This window comes from Trichoplusia ni, chromosome 26, assembly GCF_003590095.1.
Source record: "Trichoplusia ni isolate ovarian cell line Hi5 chromosome 26, tn1, whole genome shotgun sequence".
Classification (NCBI taxonomy): domain Eukaryota; kingdom Metazoa; phylum Arthropoda; class Insecta; order Lepidoptera; family Noctuidae; genus Trichoplusia; species Trichoplusia ni.
The window spans coordinates 3,983,980-4,006,472 of NC_039503.1; the positions used below are offsets into that span (position 1 = coordinate 3,983,980).

A 22,493-nucleotide genomic window follows, 5' to 3' on the forward strand; every position below is an offset into this window, starting at 1 on the left:
TACGATGCGACGAGAACGAACGCTGCGACCATTATAAGTCACACGACAGCTTACCCTTTCAGGGTTAACGATAAGTCCATACTGTGCGTCTACTGCCAAGAGCTGTACGAAGACCCCGACTTGTTCAGGGAGCACATGGACACAGAACACGACTTCTTCAGTCTGAAAGTCGCTTTCCACCATCTCCCGAAAAACGAGTTTATCAAAGCCGATCTCACCAACCTAAGATGTAGACGATGCAAGGAGAAATTCGAAGATCTAGACTCGATTCTAGCTCATCTAGACGCCGTACACGGTAAAAAGATAGACAATAACGGCAAATTGGGTGTCATGCCTTATATTCTAAAGAAGGATGTCTACAACTGCGCTGTGTGTTCCAAAAATTTTCCCTCCCTATTCCATCTGAACAGACACACAATTACTCATTTTCTGAGCTATGTCTGTCACGTATGCGGTAGCAGTTATGTCGCTACGACAGGCCTACTACGCCATGTCCGATCAAAACATCAGAACTATGAAGTGACATGCAAGCGATGCAAAAAAGTCTTCCCGACTATGGAAGCAAAAGAACGGCATAGAAGGATACAAAAATCGTGTATGCCGTACTGCTGTCCGAAATGCAAAGAGCGATTCCTGGATTGGAAGTCGAGGAAACGGCATATGGAGGTCGCTCACGGGCAGACGAAACGGACGTTCCGATGCGCGGACTGTAATATAGACTTCGTTAACGAGAATGCGTATTATGAACATTTTCGTCTACACCATTCCGATGATTGTGCGGTATGCAAGCATTGCGGGTTGAAGTTTTTGTCTGTCTATCGTCTCAAACGGCATATCGCGAAACATAATACGGGATTCTAGTGGATGTATTGTCGAAATATGTCTGCTTGGGTAATGTTGCTTTTTTGTCGAAAAATCGTGGAAATAATTGATATGGGATAAAAGGAAGGCGATGTCAAAGATTCGTTTTTCTGGGACTTATTTATGCCCGAATATTTAAAAACAAATCAAATCAAAATTTAAATAACCTATTTGATTGATTCAGAAAATGCAACATTATTCAAGTGGGTCTTTTATCTTCCATTTCTATTTAAATAACAACAATTAATCAGATAAGAATAAACGATGTAACATTAACTAAAACATACATTTAAAATTAATATATTTAACTGTTTTTCGTTGGTGGTAATCGGCACACATGACAAACGTAGCAAATTGACTGAAATGACAAATGAACTGACTTGTGCTGTTGACTATCCATACGTTCGGTATTTTGTAGGCAGTAATGAAGTTTGAATTTGAACGAACGCTTTTCCTGTTCATTTGATTCATTTTTATTTGACGAGTGTACACATTAACACATATTAAAACAATAAGAGTAACGATTCTTTTAATGTATGTATATCCGTAACTTGTTTGTATTGTAAATAAATAATTTAGATTATCAAAAGTCATCTATTCATTTTGGCCCACTAAGTAGCACTTTTTGAATGTGAAATTACAATGGAGAGCACTCAGATTCGCTCATCCTTAGCCACATTTTAAGTGTTCTTATAACACCTAGTCTTTCCGTTTACAATGTTAAATATGTAGAGGAGCTCGTGGCTAAGCTATAACCGCATAAGTGATTCGATCACAGGTTAAGCTATGCTTGACGCGGTTGGTCCGTAGATGGGTGACCATCTTTGTCATAACGAGTTCCTCCGTGTTTCGGAAGGCACGTTAAATTGTGGGCCCCGGCTGTTATTCCTACATCTTTGACAGTAGTTACAGATAGTCAGAAGCTGAAAAATGTCTGACAGCCAGTCTAACCAAGGGGTATCGTGTTGCCCAGGTAACTGGGTTGAGGAGGTCAGATAGGCAGTCGCTCCTTGTAAAACACTGGTACTTAGCTGAAACCGGTTTGACTGGTAGCCGACCCCAACATAGTTGGGAAAAGGCTAGGCCGATGATGAATGTTAAATATGTAGCTACCGTGCCAGATAAAGACCCATTTCAGATAGGTTCGTATAATAGTACCAGGTACCTTACGACCAATCTCCAGTAGGTATCTACACACATTTGTAATAAAATGTGTGAAATACTAGATCAGCTCTCGAATAATCATGTTCATGATAAGGTACGTAAGCCTAAATCATGTGTTCTATATTAATCTTTTTTTTTTAAATTGTAATTAACCGCATATTTATAATTCCAATGTTCGTCTTTTTTCTATTTGTCATAAAACGTTCAATCAAATTATGTGAATTAATATGGATATTAAATTATATTTACTAAAAATTTTGTTATTAATTAATTTCAAAACGTGAGATAAATTAATTAATGAATGTTAAAATGGTATTTTAAATACCCTCCACTAATGTGGTTAGGTTGATAGGTGCACTCTGTTCCCTTACTTTTAGTAAAAATAACCATCCAAGCTACAAAGTAATATTGGTCTAACAGAAGACTATCCATGTCGATTAAGTGGACTCAAAAACACCATAACACATTGAAATAACCCTGCGAGGGCATTATAAGACGTCCAAAGATCACCCAAAACCGTCACCTACCAAACACATGTGACAAAGGATAATTTCTTTTTGTTCTAGAGTTCGATCCGTTGGTCGAAGCGAGACAAAACGCTAAGATTGTGTTGAGATACTCTACAGCATACCCATTCCGAATACCGGCCAATGACATGGTCTGCGTTTACTGCTGTGAGCCGTACGAAGACCCGAAGCTGTACAGGGAGCATATGCGTCTAGAACACTCCTCTTTCAATGTCAACACAGCCTTCGCGCACACCATGAGCTCGGAGGAGTATCTCAAAGTCGATTGCACAGAAATAGGATGCAGGCTTTGCGCGAAATCTCTAGACTCTCTTACTTCTTTAGCGGAACATCTAGTCAAAGATCACAATAAGGAAATTAATCTTAACGCGGAAATAGGACTGCAGGTTTTTAAATTAGGACAAGAGAGATGGGTTTGCGCGATCTGCTCACAGAAATTCCCCTCCCTTAGAGCCCTAAGCCGACACAACAGCTGTCACTATCATAAATACACGTGCGAAACATGCGGTAAATCTTACATCAGTCGGGAGAATTTAAACAAGCACATCCTTTTCGGACATTCGCAGGAGAAAATTTGCGTGAAATGTAGGAAATCATTCCCCAACAGCGAGGACAGGAGACAGCACATCTTGGCTAACAGACGATGCTGGCCTTTTTGCTGCAACCTATGCGGTGATCGGTTCGTTTCTCGAAAGTTAAAGTCTACTCACATGACCGAAGTCCACAGTGTCGGCAACGCGAAGAAATCCCACAACTGTCCCGAGTGTGATCGGTCTTTTTCAGAATGGAGGTTGTATAGAGCGCATTATATTATTACTCATACAGATGTCAACTACGTTTGCCCTTTCTGTAACCTCAAATTTGACAATAAAGGCAGTTTGGAAGGTCACAAAGTCATTCATACTAAGGAGAAATTGTTTCACTGTACGGTTTGCGCGAAATCGTTTGTGAGGAAGAAGAATCTGATGCAGCACATGTGGATCCATAGCGAGCATAAACGATTTCAGTGTAATCTTTGCAATAAGCAGTTTAATCAGAGAGTCAGTTGGAAGACTCATATGCGGTCTTATCATCCAGAATTAGTCGATTTTTAAGGGATTTTAGATAGGCGTAATTGTTTTTCTTATTTATAAATGCGTTGGACTGGAGATCGCTACTAATTTTTGGTTTTTATTCAATATTTAATAGGAGTAATTGTATATAATGAAATTTGAGTGCAGAAAACCGCCAGAACGTGGTAGTTAGCGTCTTTGATAATAATATTTGACAATAATCCATTTGCAGAGTAATTAATAACTTTACGAGACTCCCACGAGAAAGCTTTAATTTTATTTGTATAATAACGGTTTACTCACGCGCATTCATCGGGATAGCCCGACTAGATTCAAACGCAGAAAATCCCAGCAGACAGCGAAATCCCGTTATGATAAGAATACACTTCTGATATCGTTTTGGAACTTGACTAAAAATCAATGACTACCAATAACAATTAATTCTTCAATTCCAGTCTCGTGTATTCTGACCGCTGCACCCCAATTTACGGGGAAACCCATTAGAACCCCACAGAAATTGTACGTGCAATTAAAAACAAAAACGATATTTCCCACACTGTCTTCGTATTTAAAAACAAAGTGCTTGTGAACTTCTTCAAATATACAAAAATATAATTCTTTTAAATTGCTTACCGTCCAGAACGTAAATATACTTACATTTTTATTGATGCCGATCCGATTTTAACACTTTGTTATTACTTTTACTACGCGTGTAAATAAGCTATTTACTATTTCGCTGTTAAGTATGTATGTTTTTAAGAGACCGAATAAACTAAAACTTCAATAAATTTTAAGCATTATCCCTGTAAATCTGTAAATAAACAATTTTAAGCAATCAATTATCAATTTAAAACAAGTTTTTGACTAACATGAAACTCCTAACACACAAGTCTTCCATTATCACGAAATTAACCATAACCCATTGAATGCAACAAAAAACAAAATCATCAAAACGACGGGACGAACCAAGGCAATGACTGGGCATTTCTTTTTTTGTTCTAGACAAGCAAAATGACCCGAATTTCATCGCTAAACGGAACGCCGAGATTATCGTGAAATATTCAACTGTTTACCCATTCAAGCTACCCGAGGATAACATGGTTTGTGTGTACTGTTGCGAGAGTTACTCCGACCCGACCGAGTTTAGGGCTCACATGAACGAGGAACACGTCACTTTCAATACACGAATGGCTTTCGTACACTGTTCAGAAGGATACATCAAAGTCGACTGCACCAACATCAATTGCAGACTCTGTTTAAAACACTTCCAATCCCTAGAACAGGTCGCGGAACATTTGTACCACGATCATAAGAAACCGCTGAACTTAACCGTCGCGTTAGGTTTACAACCCTTCAAATTAGAAAGTAATAAGCTTCTATGTGCTATCTGCAACGCCAAGTCCCTATGCTTGAGACAGCTGAGCAGACACACACAAAGTCATTTCTGGAGGTACACTTGTGAGTCTTGTGGCAAGTCCTACGCGACAAACACAACTTTACGAAGCCATATTAGATTCTGTCATACAGGCAAAGAAAGGATATGTCGGAAATGTAAATCTACGTTTAGCTCTATAGAAGATAAGAGGAAACATTTGACGGAATCGCCTAAATGCTGGTCTCATCTTTGCTGTGTCTGTGGAGACAGATTCATCTCATGGCATCTCAAACAGCTTCACCTATCCGAAGTGCATGGTGTTGAAAAGAAAACTTACATTTGTCAAGAATGCGGACAAGTTTTCCATGAACGAAAGAAATATAGAACTCATTTCAAACTATCACATACAGATGATAATTTTGTTTGTTCGTGTTGTGGCATGAAATTTGAAACGAAGAAGACTCTTGGAGAGCACATAGTCTCCCATACGATGGAGAAACTGTTTCCTTGTACCGTGTGCTCGAAGTCCTTCCCTCGGAAGAAGAATCTGAACCAGCATATGTGGATACATAGAGAACAGAAACGTTTTGAATGCAAACTCTGCAACAAGAAGTTTAATCAGAAAGTCAGCTGGAAAACCCATATGAAGTCGTATCATCCTGAATTGGAAGATTTGGAGGGAAAGAATAATAATTTGAAACTCATGTTTTCTGTTTTAACTGATCGATAGTGTTTGTACTTTTGTAAGATAGTTTTTTTGTGGGTATCTGGTATGAAAAAACTAAATGTGAACCTATTGCTGTCTTTTTATGATAAGACGGTCGTGAATATGTTGCGTTTCGCATTGATATCGAGTATTACGAGGTATACTATTAGAGCCTCTTAAACCTACACTTCAAGCTGTGTACTATGATGCCATGTAGCATGCCATCTTACCTAGACAGTTACGACCACCAAGCTTAAAAAAGTCTTAGAAGGTACGGGGATCATTGAACCTAATGTCCTCAGGATGAAAAAGACAGCAGTTTTTCATGTCATTTTAAAATAAGAGCCGCCATTAATTTAAATAGATACAGTAGTTAAGCTACACAGGGTAGTTTCAGTTGTAACTTTAACTAGTCCGTGTTTTATTAGGCCAGTCAGTGAAAGGTATATTTTAATGAGTGAATAACTACTAGAATAATAGAAACATGTTTGATTATATGTCGCTAAATAAGTTCGGGAAATGGTTAAGCCAAGATTTGTCTTCCAAGCCAATAATAATCAAATCAGATCATTTCTTACAATTTTATACTAAATCTAGTAGATGTTTGCGTTCTTATTTGTTTGCGCAGACCTGACCAACGGTATTTCTTTTTGTTTTAGAACAAATACCGTCCGTGGTGAGGCGAAACGCTAAGCTTTTAATACAGAACGCGACCGCGTACCCATTCAAGTTGCCAGAGAGTCTCTTGGCTTGCATTTACTGCGATGTTCAATTCCCACAGCCCTCTGAGTTCCGACAACACATGAGTAGCGTACACAACGACTGCAAAAAGTATACAATAAACAAAATTCCCGTAAAAGTCGACTGCACGGAACTCGCTTGCCGAATATGTTCAAGTCCCTTCGATACCCTAGAAAACGTTGCCAATCATTTAAACAAAACACATTCTTTTGACATCGATTTAACTGGCGATTTAGGCCTGCATGCCTTCAAATTCCAAGATGGCCACCTATTCTGTGTCATTTGTAACAAGAAATGCTTCAGTATACGCGCATTAAGCAGACACACACAAACACACTACGTCAAATTCACGTGCGAATCCTGCGGGAAGTCTTATTCTACCACTCGATCTCTACAATATCACGTGAAACATTCCCATAGCAACGAAAGAGACTGCTCGCATTGTAAAAAGCGATTCGATTCGACGGAAGCGAAGAGGAGACATTTGAAAGAGTCTCCGGACTGCTGGTACCATCGTTGCGGTGTCTGCGACCAGAGATTTATGCTTTGGGAGGGTAAACAGAAGCATATGATCGAAGTTCACAAGAATAAGTCTTCTCTAGTCTGTCCGGAATGTGGAGACGTTTTCGCTAACAGGAAAAGATATATTAAACATTATGAAAAGTGCCACTCTAAGTGAAGTTTTTAGGAGAAGGATGTAGATGTTAGCCAGACATTAGTTTCTTTTCCCCTTTTTTTTCAAGTTTGGTTAAGTCAATACGTCTGATCCAACAATGTTACATCTGTCAAGACATCTCCAGCGTCATGTTATCCTGATCTTGTAGACTTGAATTCCCTTTTCTTAAAGATTTTAATGCTACGGAGCATGAATAATAAGTGTTTTCATTGTTTGGTATCTTGTCGCATATTTTTAGTATCTCCGAAACAAAATCTCTTGAATTGGACACACCATAAATTATAAGTATAATGTCCGTAGCTAGTTTTTGATACAAATATATCGTAACCCCTCGATGTAAATTTCAAGTAAAGCACTCTATTGCCCTGCGCAAGAAAAGTGAACGGACGTTTCTTTTTTGTTCTAGAAGAAAGTCTGATGTACGTCGCCAGACAGAACGCGAAAACGGTGATAGAATGTACGACAGCTTATCCCTTCAAGCTGCCCGAGGCCTGGATGGTCTGCGTCTATTGCTGCGATAGATTCGACGATCCCGCCGAATTTAGAATTCACATGACCAAAGAACACAGTAATTTTAAAATAGGCATGGCCTTCGCCCATATGCCTGACGGTGCCATCAAAGTTGATTGCACCGAGCTCAAATGTAGGCTTTGTGACGAACCGCTCCCTGACTTAGACGAGGCCGCCAAACATCTAACAAAAGAACATCGTAAAAAAATTAACTTGAAATTCGATTTAGGCATGCATCAGTTTAAAATTTATAAAGGCAAGTATACCTGTTCGCTTTGCCCGGAGAAATTCCCAACGTTGCCGTTGCTAAGCAAACACACACATACACATTACGTTCAGTATACGTGCGAGGTTTGCGGTAAGTCGTACGCGTCACTCTCCTCATTGAACTGCCATTTGAGATACTGCTGCGGATATGAACCCGGAACGAAATTCTGCAGAAAATGTTCGAAAACATTCACTTCGATAAAAGAGCGAACGAAACATCTAGAAATATCCGTGAAATGTCGACAGCATGTCTGCAATGTCTGCGGTATTAGGTTTATTACTTGGAACATGAAACAGAATCATATGAAAGAAACCCATGATATGCCAGGAAAGTCCTATCAGTGTCCCGAATGCCCGTCAGAGTTCAACAAACGTGACACACTACGAATGCATTTCAAAATCACACACACTAACGATTTTGTTGAATGCTCGTACTGTGAGAAAAAGTTTGAGACCGACATGATGCTGAAGAGACACATAGTCGTTCACACCGGTGAGAGAAACTTTGTTTGCAAAGTGTGCTCTAAAGCTTTCCCGAGAAAGTCAACTTTAGGTCAGCACATGTGGATACATAGTGAGGTTAAGAAGCATGTGTGCAAATACTGCGACAAAACATTTAATCAAAATGTCAGTTGGAGGACGCATATGAAGTCAAAACATCCGGAGTTTTATAAATGTTAGTGGATATGCTGGGTTAGGTACTAATGTTAGTTTTCTATGATCTCTGTACATACTAAAAAACTTCCTTACACTTGCTACACCAATCTAGATAGTTGAGCGTTTTGCGATGTCGTCATCCGTCATAAAATCAGGATGCAGGAATCACATTTGTAAATACTATGGCAGCTAAGATAAGTACTATCTAACCTAACATAGCATCATAGTGATCTAAGTCTAAACCACAAGGAAGTGACCAAAACCTCTCTTTTGTTCTAGACCTAAATCCGATGCACATCGCAAAAAGGAACGCCCACATCGTTATAGAATATATCACTGCTTATCCGTTTAGACTCCCGGAGAGTAGCGTCGTATGCGTCTACTGCTGGGACAAATTTGACGAGGCCTCTGCCTTCAGAAAACACATGGATGACGACCACAAAACTGCCAACATTAAAGTCGCATTCTCCCACATTCATGACGGATACATCAAAGTAGATAGCACGTTTTTAAAATGCAGGAAATGTCGCGTTCCCTTCAACAATATCGATGAAGGTGCCCGTCATGTTAAAGAAATACATAAACAAAATATAGACTTAGATTACGATTTCGGTGTGCAACCCTTTCATATGGAAGATGGGAAGTTTTCATGTGGCGTTTGTCGGGCGAAATTCTCTAATTTGAGGACCCTAAGCAGACATGTGCAAAAACATTTCTTTCAATGTACTTGCGAGCTTTGCGGCAAATCTTTCTCGTCTTCCGCCTCCTTACAAAAGCATATCGAATTCTCGTGCCCTCATGTTCCAAAAGTAAGAAAATGTAGGCGGTGTCGCATAGTTTTGTACTCAAACGAAGATCAAAAAAGACATTTCGAATCCTCGCAGAAATGTCGACAGCATTTATGCTCTTCTTGCGGCGAAAGATTCAGCACATGGAAAATCAAAAGGCACCACATGGAACTAGCTCACGGAATACCCAAAAAGGATTACCCTTGCCCCGAATGCGGAGTAGTCTTCAAAAAGCCCAATCTCTTCCGATCTCATTTCAAAATTGTCCATACCGATGATCATTTTAAATGCCCAAGTTGTGAGCGAAAGTTCGATACGAAATACGGTTTGGATAGGCACATGGTGGTCCATTCGAACGAACGTCTTTTCTCCTGTGATATATGTTCGAAATCGTTTCCCCGAAAATCAACCCTTAGACAACATATGTGGATACATAGTGACGTCAAAAGGTTTGAATGTAAACTCTGCGATAAACAATTTAATCAGAAGGTCAGTTGGAAGACCCATATGAAGTCGTATCATCCTGGTTTGTGTGATTTCTAACTTCTGTTATCTCTTTGATATTATACAATTGTTGGTTTTTGCCCAAGTTATAACGTCATCAGGCGGTCTACCACCTTGTCTTAAAATGATATGCTTGCAGTTATGGAAAAGAGCAGCTGTAGAGCATTGTCACCTTTCGTTATTGGATTCAGAATAGTTTTTAAAGGTTAATTGGTTGTTTTTAATAAGTCAATTGTTTTTAGCTGTTGATAGTGCAATGATTTGATATCTCTCCGGTTTGATGAACCAAACGAAGTTTTATGTAACATAAATTACGTTTTTGAATGTTGACATGTGTTTCGTTGATCGTTTTAAGCAATATGATTGTGCAATTCCTTTTAAATTATGTATTTTAAGCAAAATTAGAAAAACTGGTATATTTACTTGTATAAATACATTATGAATTATTTTTCACTGGGGTCGATTTAGGTACTCGCTAAGTTTATTTTAACATAGGCCAATGTTGAGCCTGCCTGAAAATAATATGTAAGAATCGATAAATAATTAGAAATCTACATCAGGGAGGTTACTATAGAAATAAGTATAGGAAAATTGTTTAAAAATTTAGCTATTTTAATTATAAATTTATACTTGTTTATAATGTTTATAATGTTTATTTTGTTTATTTATAACTTAATATTCATGCTTGATTCGCTGTAAATATAAAACTGTTTAATTATTATTGTTATTTTGTTGTCATAGTTTATCTAATGTACGTTGGTACTGATATATTTTTGTTACTTCCGTTAGTTGTAGTGCGATGTATTTAATAAATTGATTTTAAATATTTAGAACGTCTTTCTCTCCTACCTTACGAGATCCGGTCAATACTTAAATATCAAACTTTTATGTCGAAACTTATTTATTTAATTATCACACTAATCTACCATTACAGGTTACTTAACCTAATGCGGTAGCTATGACTAAACAAAGGTCTAAGTATTTATGTGAACTACGAACTTATGCCTGTAGACCAGTTATATTTCTCGGAGATGTCAAAGCTTGAACTGACAAGTCAAAGTCACGTCTCTTGCCGTAATGGAATTTCATTCCCATTAATTTGTTTCTATTCACTGTTGTATTGCATATTTGCAATACTTGGACCTAATTCCTGTTTCATACGCCTATCTAACATAAGCAATTAAGGCCGAAACGAACCTAACTGATCCCTTCTCTATGAAAATCATACTATAATAATAAAAAAAAGACAAAAGGAGGATTTAACGAAATATGACCATCGGCATTTGTCTGTTCTAGACGTGATGCCTGCGCTAAACGTGGCACGGCGGAACGCTGAGGCTATCATCCTGAACGCCACCGTTTACCCCTTCCGACTGCCGGAGTACACCATAGACTGTGTGTACTGCCGCGAAACCTTCGCCGACCCTTCGAAATATACACCGCACATGAAGCGCGAACACACCGCGTTCAAAATTAAAACCGCTTTCCAACATTGCCCTTATCAGAGCTATTTAAAAGTTGATTGCTCAGAAATATTTTGTCGACTCTGCGAGAAGTCAGAACAATTCGAGAGAGTTGATGATGTCGCGAGACATTTAAGTGAGGAACATAATATCAAATTCGACTTTGACCATCAAATGGGAGTACATCCCTTTAAGTTTAAACAGAATAAGCTTCTGTGCGGGATATGCGATGAGAATTTTCCGTGTATGCGACAGTTGAGTCGGCATATGTCGACGCATTACCAGAACTTTACGTGCGACAGCTGTGGGAAATCGTATTCAACGTACGATTCTTTAAAACAGCATATAAAAGCCGCTCACATGACGAAGGAGAAGAACGTTTGTCGGAAGTGTAGAAAGTCTTTCAGTTCGTTAGATGAAAAGAGGGATCACATAGAGAAATCACAAAACTGTTGGCTCTATCAGTGTTCGGTCTGCCAAAAAAGATTGTTGTCGTGGGCGTTAAAAGAGGAGCATTTGGTACAAGTCCATGGGCATCCGAAGAAGTCGTATCCGTGTCCGGAATGTGCCCAAACCTTTTCAACAAGATACTTGTATAGAGCTCACTTTAACACGACACACGGGGTAGGTTTCGTTTGCTCATATTGCGGCCGGAAATTCGGGTATCGAAGGAGCTTAGACCAACACTTAGTTGTACATACCGGGGCGAAAATGTTTCCGTGCGAGGTATGTTCGAAATCGTTTGCGACTAAGAAAAGTCTGACACAACATATGTGGATTCACAGCAAATATAAAAGATTTGAATGTAAACTTTGTAACAAACAATTCAATCAAAGAGTTAGTTATAAGTCGCATATGAGAGGGCATCATCCGGATATACCGGAAGAGGAATGGAAAATGTAAATTATTTAGAATGGTATTTAAAATGGTTCTTTTGTTTATTTTGAATCTCCTTATCGTATGGTTTTGGTGTAACCTGGTGTCAGAGTTTAATGTGACCTTATACCACTGACGTGGCTAAACACTTGACAAATCTTAGGAGTCCGGTTTCCTCACTAATTTGTTCCGAAAATGTATCTGACAATTCGTGCGAAGTTTACATGAATACATGTCAAAAGAAATTGCTTTTTGCACATCTTCATGTAAATCTCTGTTGATTAAAGGGAAAGTAGGATTCTCTTTTCTACTCCTCCAATAAAACCAGGATATTCCGCAGTCATATTGATGACTAAACGTGTTGTAAAACCGTAATCGTATTCTTCGAGAATTCGTCCATTTTATAAGTTAACTTTACTTTCTTTGTTCGGAGCAAAAATCTCTCTCAATTTGTCGGTTTGGTCTACTGAGACTATTCTTATTTTATAGGGATAAGTAGTCTAATCATACAATAATTTCTAGTAATTTAAATTGTTACTCAATTATATCTACTAATGCAAAATCTATTATAAAATGACTCCTAATATAAGATTTATAATATATGGGTTAATTATGAAATGATGTGGGAACTGTATAGAGAATTAATTATTTTGTTGTTAAGCTGATTTTATTTTGCAAATAAACTAAATTATTTTATATTTCTGTCTTTACTTTGTATCCCACCAATAAAATCCAAAATCATGATTTTCAAATCATTTTTTGCATATTGGGTTGGTCTGAGCCTCGGACATCTTTTGTATAACCCTCTTATTAGTATATTAATCACTAGAACTCATTTTTATGGATTCTAATAAAATTATTAAATAAATAACCTTCACTACTACCTCGGAAGGGAATTTTACAATTTGCAAAAGTCGTTGCATCGTGAGCTCTGGAATACCAACATATAAATCTGTAAATGATAGCCAAGTAGCTCAACTCCCGACGAGTTACGTAAAGCAACATACAACTGACCAGTCACAGGGTGTTTTTTCTTTTTGTTTCTAGAACCCCACGTAACGCCGAAAACGAACGCTGAAGTTGTGTTGCAATACTCCACCCTGTACCCGTTCAGGATGCAGGGCAAGTCTCTCATTTGCGTCTACTGCTGCGAGGAATACGAGGATCCCGCGATTTTCAGGAGGCACGTCGACATGTACCATGAAACATTCAGTGTGTCGACAGCCTTCGCACACATGAACAGCGCTAAAGACTATCTCAAAGTTGACTGCACTAACTTAAAATGTAGACTGTGTTCCGAACCCTTCGAAAATATCCAAGATATCGCCGAACATCTTAAGAATTTTCACCTCAATAAAGTCACTAAGCAATTAGATTTATCTTACGATATCGCGATGCAACCCTATCGGTTAGAAAAGGATAACTATACTTGCTTCAATTGTGGAACGAAGTTGCCGACTTTAATGAAACTTTGTCGGCATACGACTCTACATTACAAGCAGTATACTTGTGATATTTGTGGCAGGACTTACCTAACAAACGAGGCTTTAAAGTACCATATAAAGTGTAATCACTCCGGTCAACATGTTTGCCGTAAATGCTGGAAGGATTTTCCAACGCTAGAGAAGAAGAGAGATCATGCAAGAAAGTCAAAACGATGTTGGACTTTCTGCTGCGTTTACTGCGGTGAGAGATTCCAATCGTGGGAGTTCAAACAGAAACATCTGGAAAAGGAGCATGGCTTCAAACAAGTTACGTACCCCTGTCCCGAATGCAATATCACGTTTAAGACTAGGAAATATTTCTACAATCATTATAAAATACAACATACTGATGAGGGACTGCAATGCTCGTGTTGTGGACTCAAATTTGGTTCAAAAACTCAACTGGATGATCATGTTCTAGCTCATACCGGTGAGAAGCAATTTAAATGCTCGGTTTGCGGTAAATGTTTCTCGAGAAACAAGACCCTGAGGCAACACATGTGGATTCATAGTGAAACGAAGCGATTTGTCTGTCTTATCTGTGAGAAACAGTTTGCTCAAAAGATCAGTTTGAAAGCGCATATGAAGGCTCACCATCCTGACGTTGATATAGGATTTTGATTCTAACTTGCATAATAAACTTAATTTAAAATAGTTAACTAGTAAATAAATGTCTCATTAAGTATGCGTTCTCTTTTCTTTATTACTCCTTTGTCTCTAACAACTTGATCTATATACTCATGCCACGGTTTACAGCGACTTGGCCGTGCTTAAGAACATGGGCGGTAAACGCTTACAGCCAAGTTAACCTAGACCTTGGCTGCCAATATAGGCACAAAAAGACTACAAAAACAACCGCGAAATCTGAGTCATCCATTCTAGGCTTGTAAACAAGTTAAATTTAACCCCAGATTTTGGACGATGCGAATTGAACTGCTCTATGTTATAACCTGATAAGTTAAAGTCACCACTCAAGTGACTCGTTAAAATGAAATCTCATTTCATTTCCACTCTCATGCGATGCGACGTAATATAAAAACCCTCTAAAATTCTCACTTCTCATTGGCTTATTCTCAAAATTTAAACATCTCATAAGCTACTTCAGCTCTATCTGGTCATGTTAGTGCTTAGTTACTCTCGGTATAACGCTGACCATTTTCTTTTTGTTTTTAGGGACCACATTGGAAATTCACGGCCGTAGTGACAATGAAAGTGAAAATAAAAAGAAAATTATCCTTGTTTACCAGACGCCGCAGAGGCGTAACGCGGAACTCATACTAACTTGCTCCACTGCCTACCCATTTAAGACGCGCTTTAGTCAGATCCTCTGTTCCTACTGTCATGACGAGTACAACACTCTAGCTGACCTCCGTTACCATATGAAAACTGAACACTTAAACTCTGACTTTAAAAACGTCTTCTATAGGGCGAAAGATAATTTAATCAAAATTGATATAACGAATCTTAAATGTAAACTTTGCTCTCAGAATATTCAAGATATCGACAGCCTTATGAGCCATTTGTACGGGGAACACAATAAGCCAGTTAAATTTAACGTGCGTAACGGAGTTTTACCTTACAAACAGGATTCTGATAATCGTTGGATCTGTGTCTATTGTAACAAGATCTTCACCGCCTTCATATCTTTTAAAAGACATATAGTAACACATTTCATGAACTACAGTTGTGACAAGTGTGGGACGACTTTCGTATCGGATCACGCGTTGAGAGATCATCATCGTCAGGTCAAATGCTTCCGAACAGCGTATAGGCCTCGAAACGGTCGAGTTTTAAAACCTAGGACGAATGCTGAGATCATCTTACAATGTTCTACAGCCTGCCCTTTTAGGACATGGAAAAGTAACTTTAATTGCGTCTTCTGTAGAGTTCAAAGTAACGATCCTAGTGGTCTCAGGATGCATGTCGTCACGATACACGCTAATTATGACGTCAAATCAGCGTTCTATAAAAAGTTAGGTAAAGATTTTCTTAATATTGATATAACTGATCTGCAGTGTAAACTATGTTTCATGCCTGTTGATACTTTTGAAAATTTGATTTACCATTTGAAGAATGATCATCAGCAGCCTTTGAACACTGACGTGCAGTTAGGCGTCTTACCCTTTAGACTGAACGATGGTTCAATATGGAAATGTACGATATGTCCAAATGAATTCAAAGATTTCGTCTCACTCAAAAAGCATACATCAGAACATTTCCAAAATTACGTTTGTGATACATGTGGGGAAGGATTTATAACTGAATCGGCTATGATCGCTCATACTAAGATACCACACGAGAATATATACAGCTGTAGTCGCTGTGTCGCAACGTTTTCATCTCTAGACGAAAGAAACATACACGTTAAAACTCAACATACTTCTATGCCATACATGTGTGTGTACTGCAAAGAGAAGCCACGCTTCGCCAACTGGGAATTAAGAAAGAAACATCTCATGGCAGTCCATAATTATAAAACAGGCGCTGATAAATACGAATGCATGACCTGTCAAAAGTCCTTCAAAACGAGGTCGGGGAAGTACAACCATATGGCACGGGTGCATCGGGTTAAGAAAGGCTCGGAACTGAACTATCCCTGTCCAAGTTGCCCGAAAGCATTTACATCCAAGCTGTTCTTGGATAGGCATGTTGCTAAAAAACATTTCGATGTTTGAAGCGAAGACGGGTTCTTAAACGGTTGAACGTTATAAAAGAAATTCAAATTGTAGAAATTAATTAATATATTACTAAAAGCAATAAAAAACAGTTTTTTTTATATTCTTGAAAACAGATCCTATGAAACGTACTAATAAGTCCGGAACACGGCTACACTATGACGAAATAAAAGACGATGTAATAGAATATAATAATGATAAATTCTTTTCTTTTTTAGGGCACACAAAGGATCTCGGACTAATTGAGAACGAAACTAAACCAAAACAAAGATTGTTCGAACGGTCCGTTGGCCAGAACCCACAGAGGCAAAACGCTGTGCTCGTTCTAAAGCATTCCACGGCTTTCCCCTTTAAGACCCGTTTCAATAGGATCGTTTGTTCCTACTGCCATGACGAGTTCGAACCCATGGCGGCTTTAAGGGAACATATGAAAACAGACCATTCCACCGCAGACTACAACAGCGCGTTTTACAAAGTATACGATGCTCTTAAAGTTGAGATAACTGATCTGAAATGCAACATGTGCTCTCAAGAAATACCTAATATTGATAGTTTTATGTCCCATATATCGCAGAACCACGATATTAAAGTTAATTTCGATGTGCCCTTCGGTGTTTTACCGTATAGGCAAGGGCCGAATGGACGATGGACTTGTCTCGAATGCGAAAAAACATTCGCAAAATTCTCTCAAATTAACGTACATTTGCGAACTCACATGAAGATTTTCACATGTGACAAATGCGGTGCCACCTTCCTATCCGACCACGGTTTGAGACAACACGAACGGAATTTCAGATGCTACAAATCGTCGTACAACCCGCGATTTGGAAAAGCCTTAAAATATAAAAGTAATACTGAGATTATTCTAGAATGTTCCACAGCCTGTCCATTTAGAACTTGGGGTCAGAATTTTAACTGCGTTTTTTGTAGAGTGCAATCAAACGATCCGATCGGCTTGAGAGCTCACATGGCATCTCGACACGCCAACTTTGATATACAACTCGTATTCAGTCGAAAAATACGCAAAGAATTCCTTAAAGTTGATATCACGGATTTGCAGTGCAAACTTTGCTTTATGCATATTGACACTTTGGATGACTTGATGGCTCATTTGAAAAATGATCATAAGCAGCCTTTGAACGCTGATGTACAGCCTGGCGTCCTTCCATTCAAATTAAACGATGGCTCAAGCTGGAAATGTGCCATATGCAAAATCCAATTCTCAGATTTTATATCCTTAAAAAAGCACACGGCCGAACACTTTCAGAACTACGTCTGCGATACTTGCGGCGAAGGTTTTATAACAGAATCTGCCCTGAAAGCTCACACAAAAATACCTCATGACAACAAGTATACTTGCAGTCGTTGTGTAGCTACCTTCACAACGCTAGATGAGCGTAACATACATATAAAGACCCAACACACAACGTTACCTTATATGTGCGTTTATTGCAAGGAGAAGCCAAGATTTGCGACTTGGGAGCTTCGGAAACGGCACCTAATGGAGTTCCACAACTACAAGCCTGGAGCTGAGATGTATGAGTGTACGACATGCCATATGACGTTTAAAACTCGCTCGCAGAAATACCATCACAATGTGAAAGCGCACAGGACTAAGAAAGAGACGGAATATAGCTATCCGTGCGGCAGTTGTTCTAGAGCTTTCGCTTCTAAACTGTCGCTCGACAAGCATATCGCGAAAAAGCATTTTCATGTGTGATCTCTTTGAAATGTTGGACTACAGAAATTAATATGCTATGCCTAAAAACTGGGATATGGAAAATAAGTATCATAAATGATATTGTATTGAGTAACTACTAATTATTCCTTTGTATCTAAGTTATTGAATGAAATTAAATCATTTATTCTGTAATTAGGATATTTCATGACTTTAACATGTCTTTTTATTCTTTTGAGCTCGAAGCAATCGACTAAGAAAAGTCTACGAGAAGAAACGACAGGACCTAAAGCATTTGTCTCTTCAAACACCACTTCTCTAGCCAGATGTAATTTCTACAATCGTTAACAACAGTAGAATGGCTCCAAATGTTAGATACGTGTGATCACATGGTGCAAGCCAATTCTCTTACTTGAACTTGGCTTGACACCTTACCGCGTATTTAAATAACGCTCAATTGTGTAGAAACAATATTTCGTTTGGGTGAATCATGTGACTCATACCTGGCATACCATGCATCGGAATCTAACCGAAAATCGCTTTGTATATTCTAGTGGTCATAAGTATTATTGTTCCCAAGTGTGTTCGTTACACGACACTGTCAGAAATTGCTTTATCAAATTAATAGGCCGATTGCCGGAAGCGAGTGACAAAGACTTGTACTTCTTTATAATTTCGTGCGTTTTCTATTGAAGTCAACGATTTTAGAAGTGGAACTTGGCTAGCAAGGCAGAAAGATGATAGAATAATCTATTTGCGGGTAGACAGCGCTTGTATTCTTGCCAAATTAATCGAAATACATGTCATTGTTCTGTGAGAGTTACGAAAGTACGGAGTCGGGCAACTGCTAAATAATGTCCATTCAATTAGTGTATATTTTTGACTGATGATAATTTTAGTTGATAAAGTGTCCATTTTTAGGTAAATATTGAATAAGTTTATTTTAATTGTAAAATGTGTCGCATAAATATCTCGAAACGTTGTACGCTCACTTATAACGATTTATGAGAAGATTTAAAAAGTTGCGAATCTGGGATTCTACCAAGCAACACCTTTTAAACTAAAACTATTTCAGATATGAATGGAAGACATTTCGCAATGCTAGGTATTGTGTGTACCACAACGAATAGTGTACAGTACTTGATAGCTATATCCATTTGAGATTAACATGTCTTTTTAATGGTAACCTTGGTGAGGACGAACCATAAATAAAAGATGCAAGAGTTTCAGGGATTGCTCGACAAGTTTCGGACCTAACCGGAGTCCTTAATCATGAGCTGACGCGGCGGCAGGATCGCTTCTTCGATCGATTCGTCGATTAAGGACTGGCTGGGTCGGATACTAGTCGGGTAAATAAATTACGCTTGAGTAAACCGTAGCATCAATTAATACATGTCTTACTTTATAAACGACTCGCTCAAGTCATAATTTTCGCTAATTGAATTAATTTCATAGATGTAATATTAACGACATGTGTCGGAAACGTTATATAACTTATGGATCTCATATTAAAGCGTTAACACACTTGAGTATACATGCATTTATTATTTACAAGACTTTCCAAGTTACTCACCATATAACATCACTAAAAAATATGTAAATGGAAATAGACAATAATAAGAATGTTTTTTAATTGCAAATCATTTTAATAGGTATTTAAAGAAAAAACAAAATGTCGGACTGGAAATGCTCAGGGGCTCAACCCAAAAGGATTTGTTACTTTTGTAATAACTAAAATTGACAAGAATTATCCTCATCTTAAATAAAAGTAGGTTGGTTTCAAATGGCATGATCCTTTAACAGTCTTTATTGTGATACAAGACACGTGGCTGTTGAACCCATGGTCCCTAACGAGGATCCCGATGGACTGCCAACCCGATACGTACCCACTCTTCCATGATTGCAATATTTTTAAGGAGCCCTCTGGATCCTAGCAATCTCTAAAACATAGATCATGTTGTGCAATCTGTAAATAAAAGTTTCAATGTTTATAAGCAAAAAGCTCTCTAAATATTCGCTATGTCATTTGATAATAGACATGTGATGTTCCAATATGCATAGACATGTTGAATGTTTGATGACAGTACGCGTATTTCAGCTTTTTGACTGCTACGTCGAAATTTGTATAACTGTCAGTGGCTAACCAAGATAGGATCTGTGGAATTGAGTTCTGCGGGTGTACTATATCTTCGAGTAATATTATTGCGATTGTAAAAAAAGAGATGCCGCTTTACAATGTATTGCGCTGTCACGCTTCCTCAACCATAATCCATGACTCTGAACTATCCCTCAAAAGATAAGTCCGTATTATTAGTCTGTCTAGCATCGAGTTATTACTGACCTGATGGTATGGCCACAGCAGTGGTGATACCACTTGAGGTAATATAATTGTGGAGCCGACAGCGTATTACATGGTCTAGTGTCTTCCGTAACTGCAATAATATTTCTTTAAGAATTAGTGGTTGATCTGCTAGACGCTGGCGGTTTATGCAGACAACGTGAAAATCAGACGGATTTTTACTTTCATCAGCATTCAACGTGTCTTAAACATTGTATTCTAGTTTTTACGTAGCGATTACGTAGTTTTATTATTTATTGTTAAAACATTTTTTTTATATTATACATTATTAAAGACCTAAGTTAGAAAATAGATACGCAATAAGTACATTAAACAGATTATAATTTATACTGCATTTTTATTTCATTGAAGTTATTCACACCACAGAAACTTTTTTTATGACGAAACATGACTTCGTTCAGAAGCATATTCGTATTAAAAGTATTTATATACTTCAATCCTAAACAAATAATAGTTCAATAATCCCTCTTGAATTGACGCATAAATAAATAATGGAAAAAAAACAAAGGATGAATCTTTCAGGATAATTACAAGAGTAACAGTTAAATACCACTAATAATACGCTCTTGAAGAGAAACAAAACAAACACAAACAAGTAATGTTAAGAGAAGATGAAGAAAAACGATTGGCAAGAGATCTGACTGAAATTTTCTATTTTTAGGAATACAAGGACTTTCGGGCGAAGTTAACATAAAACTCGAAGGTGATATAGAAAAGATAGCCAAGCCAAAATATGTTAGGAGCGCAAGATCCGAAGCGAGGATATCCACAAAGAAAAATGCTACGGCCATACTGGACTGTTGGACCTTCCTGCCCTTCCGATGGAAGAAGAACAGATTTAAGTGTGCCTACTGCGAGGAAAACTTCACAGACTGCTTCGAACTCCGTAATCATGTACGGACTTGTTCCACGCACCATAATATGAAAGATATTTACAGCAAATTCAAAGAGCTTACACTTATAAATGTGGATGTGACTGATGCTATATGCACGTTCTGTTCAGCACCATTCACGAATATATCCCAAGTAAGAGAACATGTTATTCAACATGGACTAGATTTTGATCCGAATCATCCTGATGGCGTACTCCCATTCGCCTTGAACAAGCAATGTTGGAGATGTTTCATTTGTGCTGAAAAATTCAATAATTTCCTCAAAGTTTACGAGCACATGAATATACATTATCAGCATTATATATGCGCGACTTGTGGCAAAGGATATATGACGGGACCGAGGTTAAGGAAGCATTCGGAAGTACATATCTCAGGTTCGTTTCCGTGTAATGAATGCGGGAGGATTTTTGTTATGAGAGCCGCCCGAGATTCTCACAAAGCCTCAGTTCATCCTAAAGCTCCTAGATACGAATGCCCTCACTGCAACATGCGATTCGATAACTATTACGATAGGATAAATCATATGAAGAACGCTCATAGTGAAAGAGAAGTGTCCTACAGATGTCCTCATTGCGAACTTAGTTTTAAAACGAGCGGCAAACGAGCTATCCACGTCCGATCCGTCCATTTTCCCCCACAATTGAACTTCGGATGCAATTTTTGCGAATGGCAATTCAGAACGAATTATGAATTGAAAAGACACATGATTCGTCACACTGGGGAACGGAATTTCCATTGCCCGGTTTGTGGGAAGTCGTTTTTGAGAAACAGGGCGTTGTCTACTCATCTGAAAACGCATCAGGATGTGACTACCAGGTGGAGAAGCGTCCCGTTAAAACAACGCACGCAGAGAGTCCCGAATGCCTTGACTGATCTAGTTCCTAGTGACGAGGTTAAGATTATTATAAGCGCCAACAACTTAAGTACCTAATGTTTTCAGTATTATTTTTCTAATAAAATCATTTTATCAATTTTGTGTTTGATTGCATTTATGCGAGGAGGAGGTTTTATATAACGTCATATGATGCCTTAATGTCTCTTATGAAAGTTATTGACAAAAAATTATTGAATTGCAGGCATGCCATGAAAACTAGGTATGTCGTAACAGATAGGTAAATCGATTTTCCGTGGTTAAATGAAAATACTTATTATAGATTTGTATGAAAACAGGTTTTAATTGCTGAAACCAAAAAATATTTAAAAACTTGCATGTTTCGGGGAGATGGTACTTCAAGTC

At 38.2% G+C, this 22,493-nt stretch overlaps 2 protein-coding genes across 12 annotated transcripts in view; both read left to right on the forward strand.

Moving 5' to 3' along the window:
• LOC113505446 (zinc finger protein 287-like) overlaps window positions 1–22,493 on the forward strand; it is a 53,886-nt gene that overhangs the window by 15,461 nt on the left and 15,932 nt on the right. The window contains exons 5-6 of one of the 11 annotated variants that reach the window (XM_026888136.1): window positions 2,592–3,342; window positions 4,607–4,703. The exons of 6 other annotated variants lie outside the window; for them this stretch is intronic. In XM_026888136.1, the coding sequence (XP_026743937.1) occupies window positions 2,592–3,342; window positions 4,607–4,619 (764 nt within the window). In that variant the 3' untranslated portion in view covers window positions 4,620–4,703. Of the gene's footprint in view, window positions 1–2,591; window positions 3,343–4,606; window positions 6,493–14,824; window positions 16,376–16,544; window positions 19,535–21,024; window positions 22,225–22,493 lie in introns of those variants that run through there. 4 more of the 11 variants (XM_026888126.1, XM_026888125.1, XM_026888130.1 and 1 more) reach the window with 4 other exon arrangements.
• Window positions 8,819–10,418, forward strand: LOC113505454 (oocyte zinc finger protein XlCOF26-like). The gene has a single exon (XM_026888147.1). It carries the CDS (start codon window positions 8,827–8,829, stop codon window positions 9,865–9,867), a length of 1,041 nt encoding a protein of 346 aa, XP_026743948.1. The 5' UTR covers window positions 8,819–8,826; the 3' UTR covers window positions 9,868–10,418.

Excerpts from the sequence above, each read along its gene's own strand:
- LOC113505454 (XM_026888147.1), top strand. The coding sequence starts at position 8,827 with ATGCACATCGCAAAAAGGAACGCCCACATCGTTATAGAATATATCACT.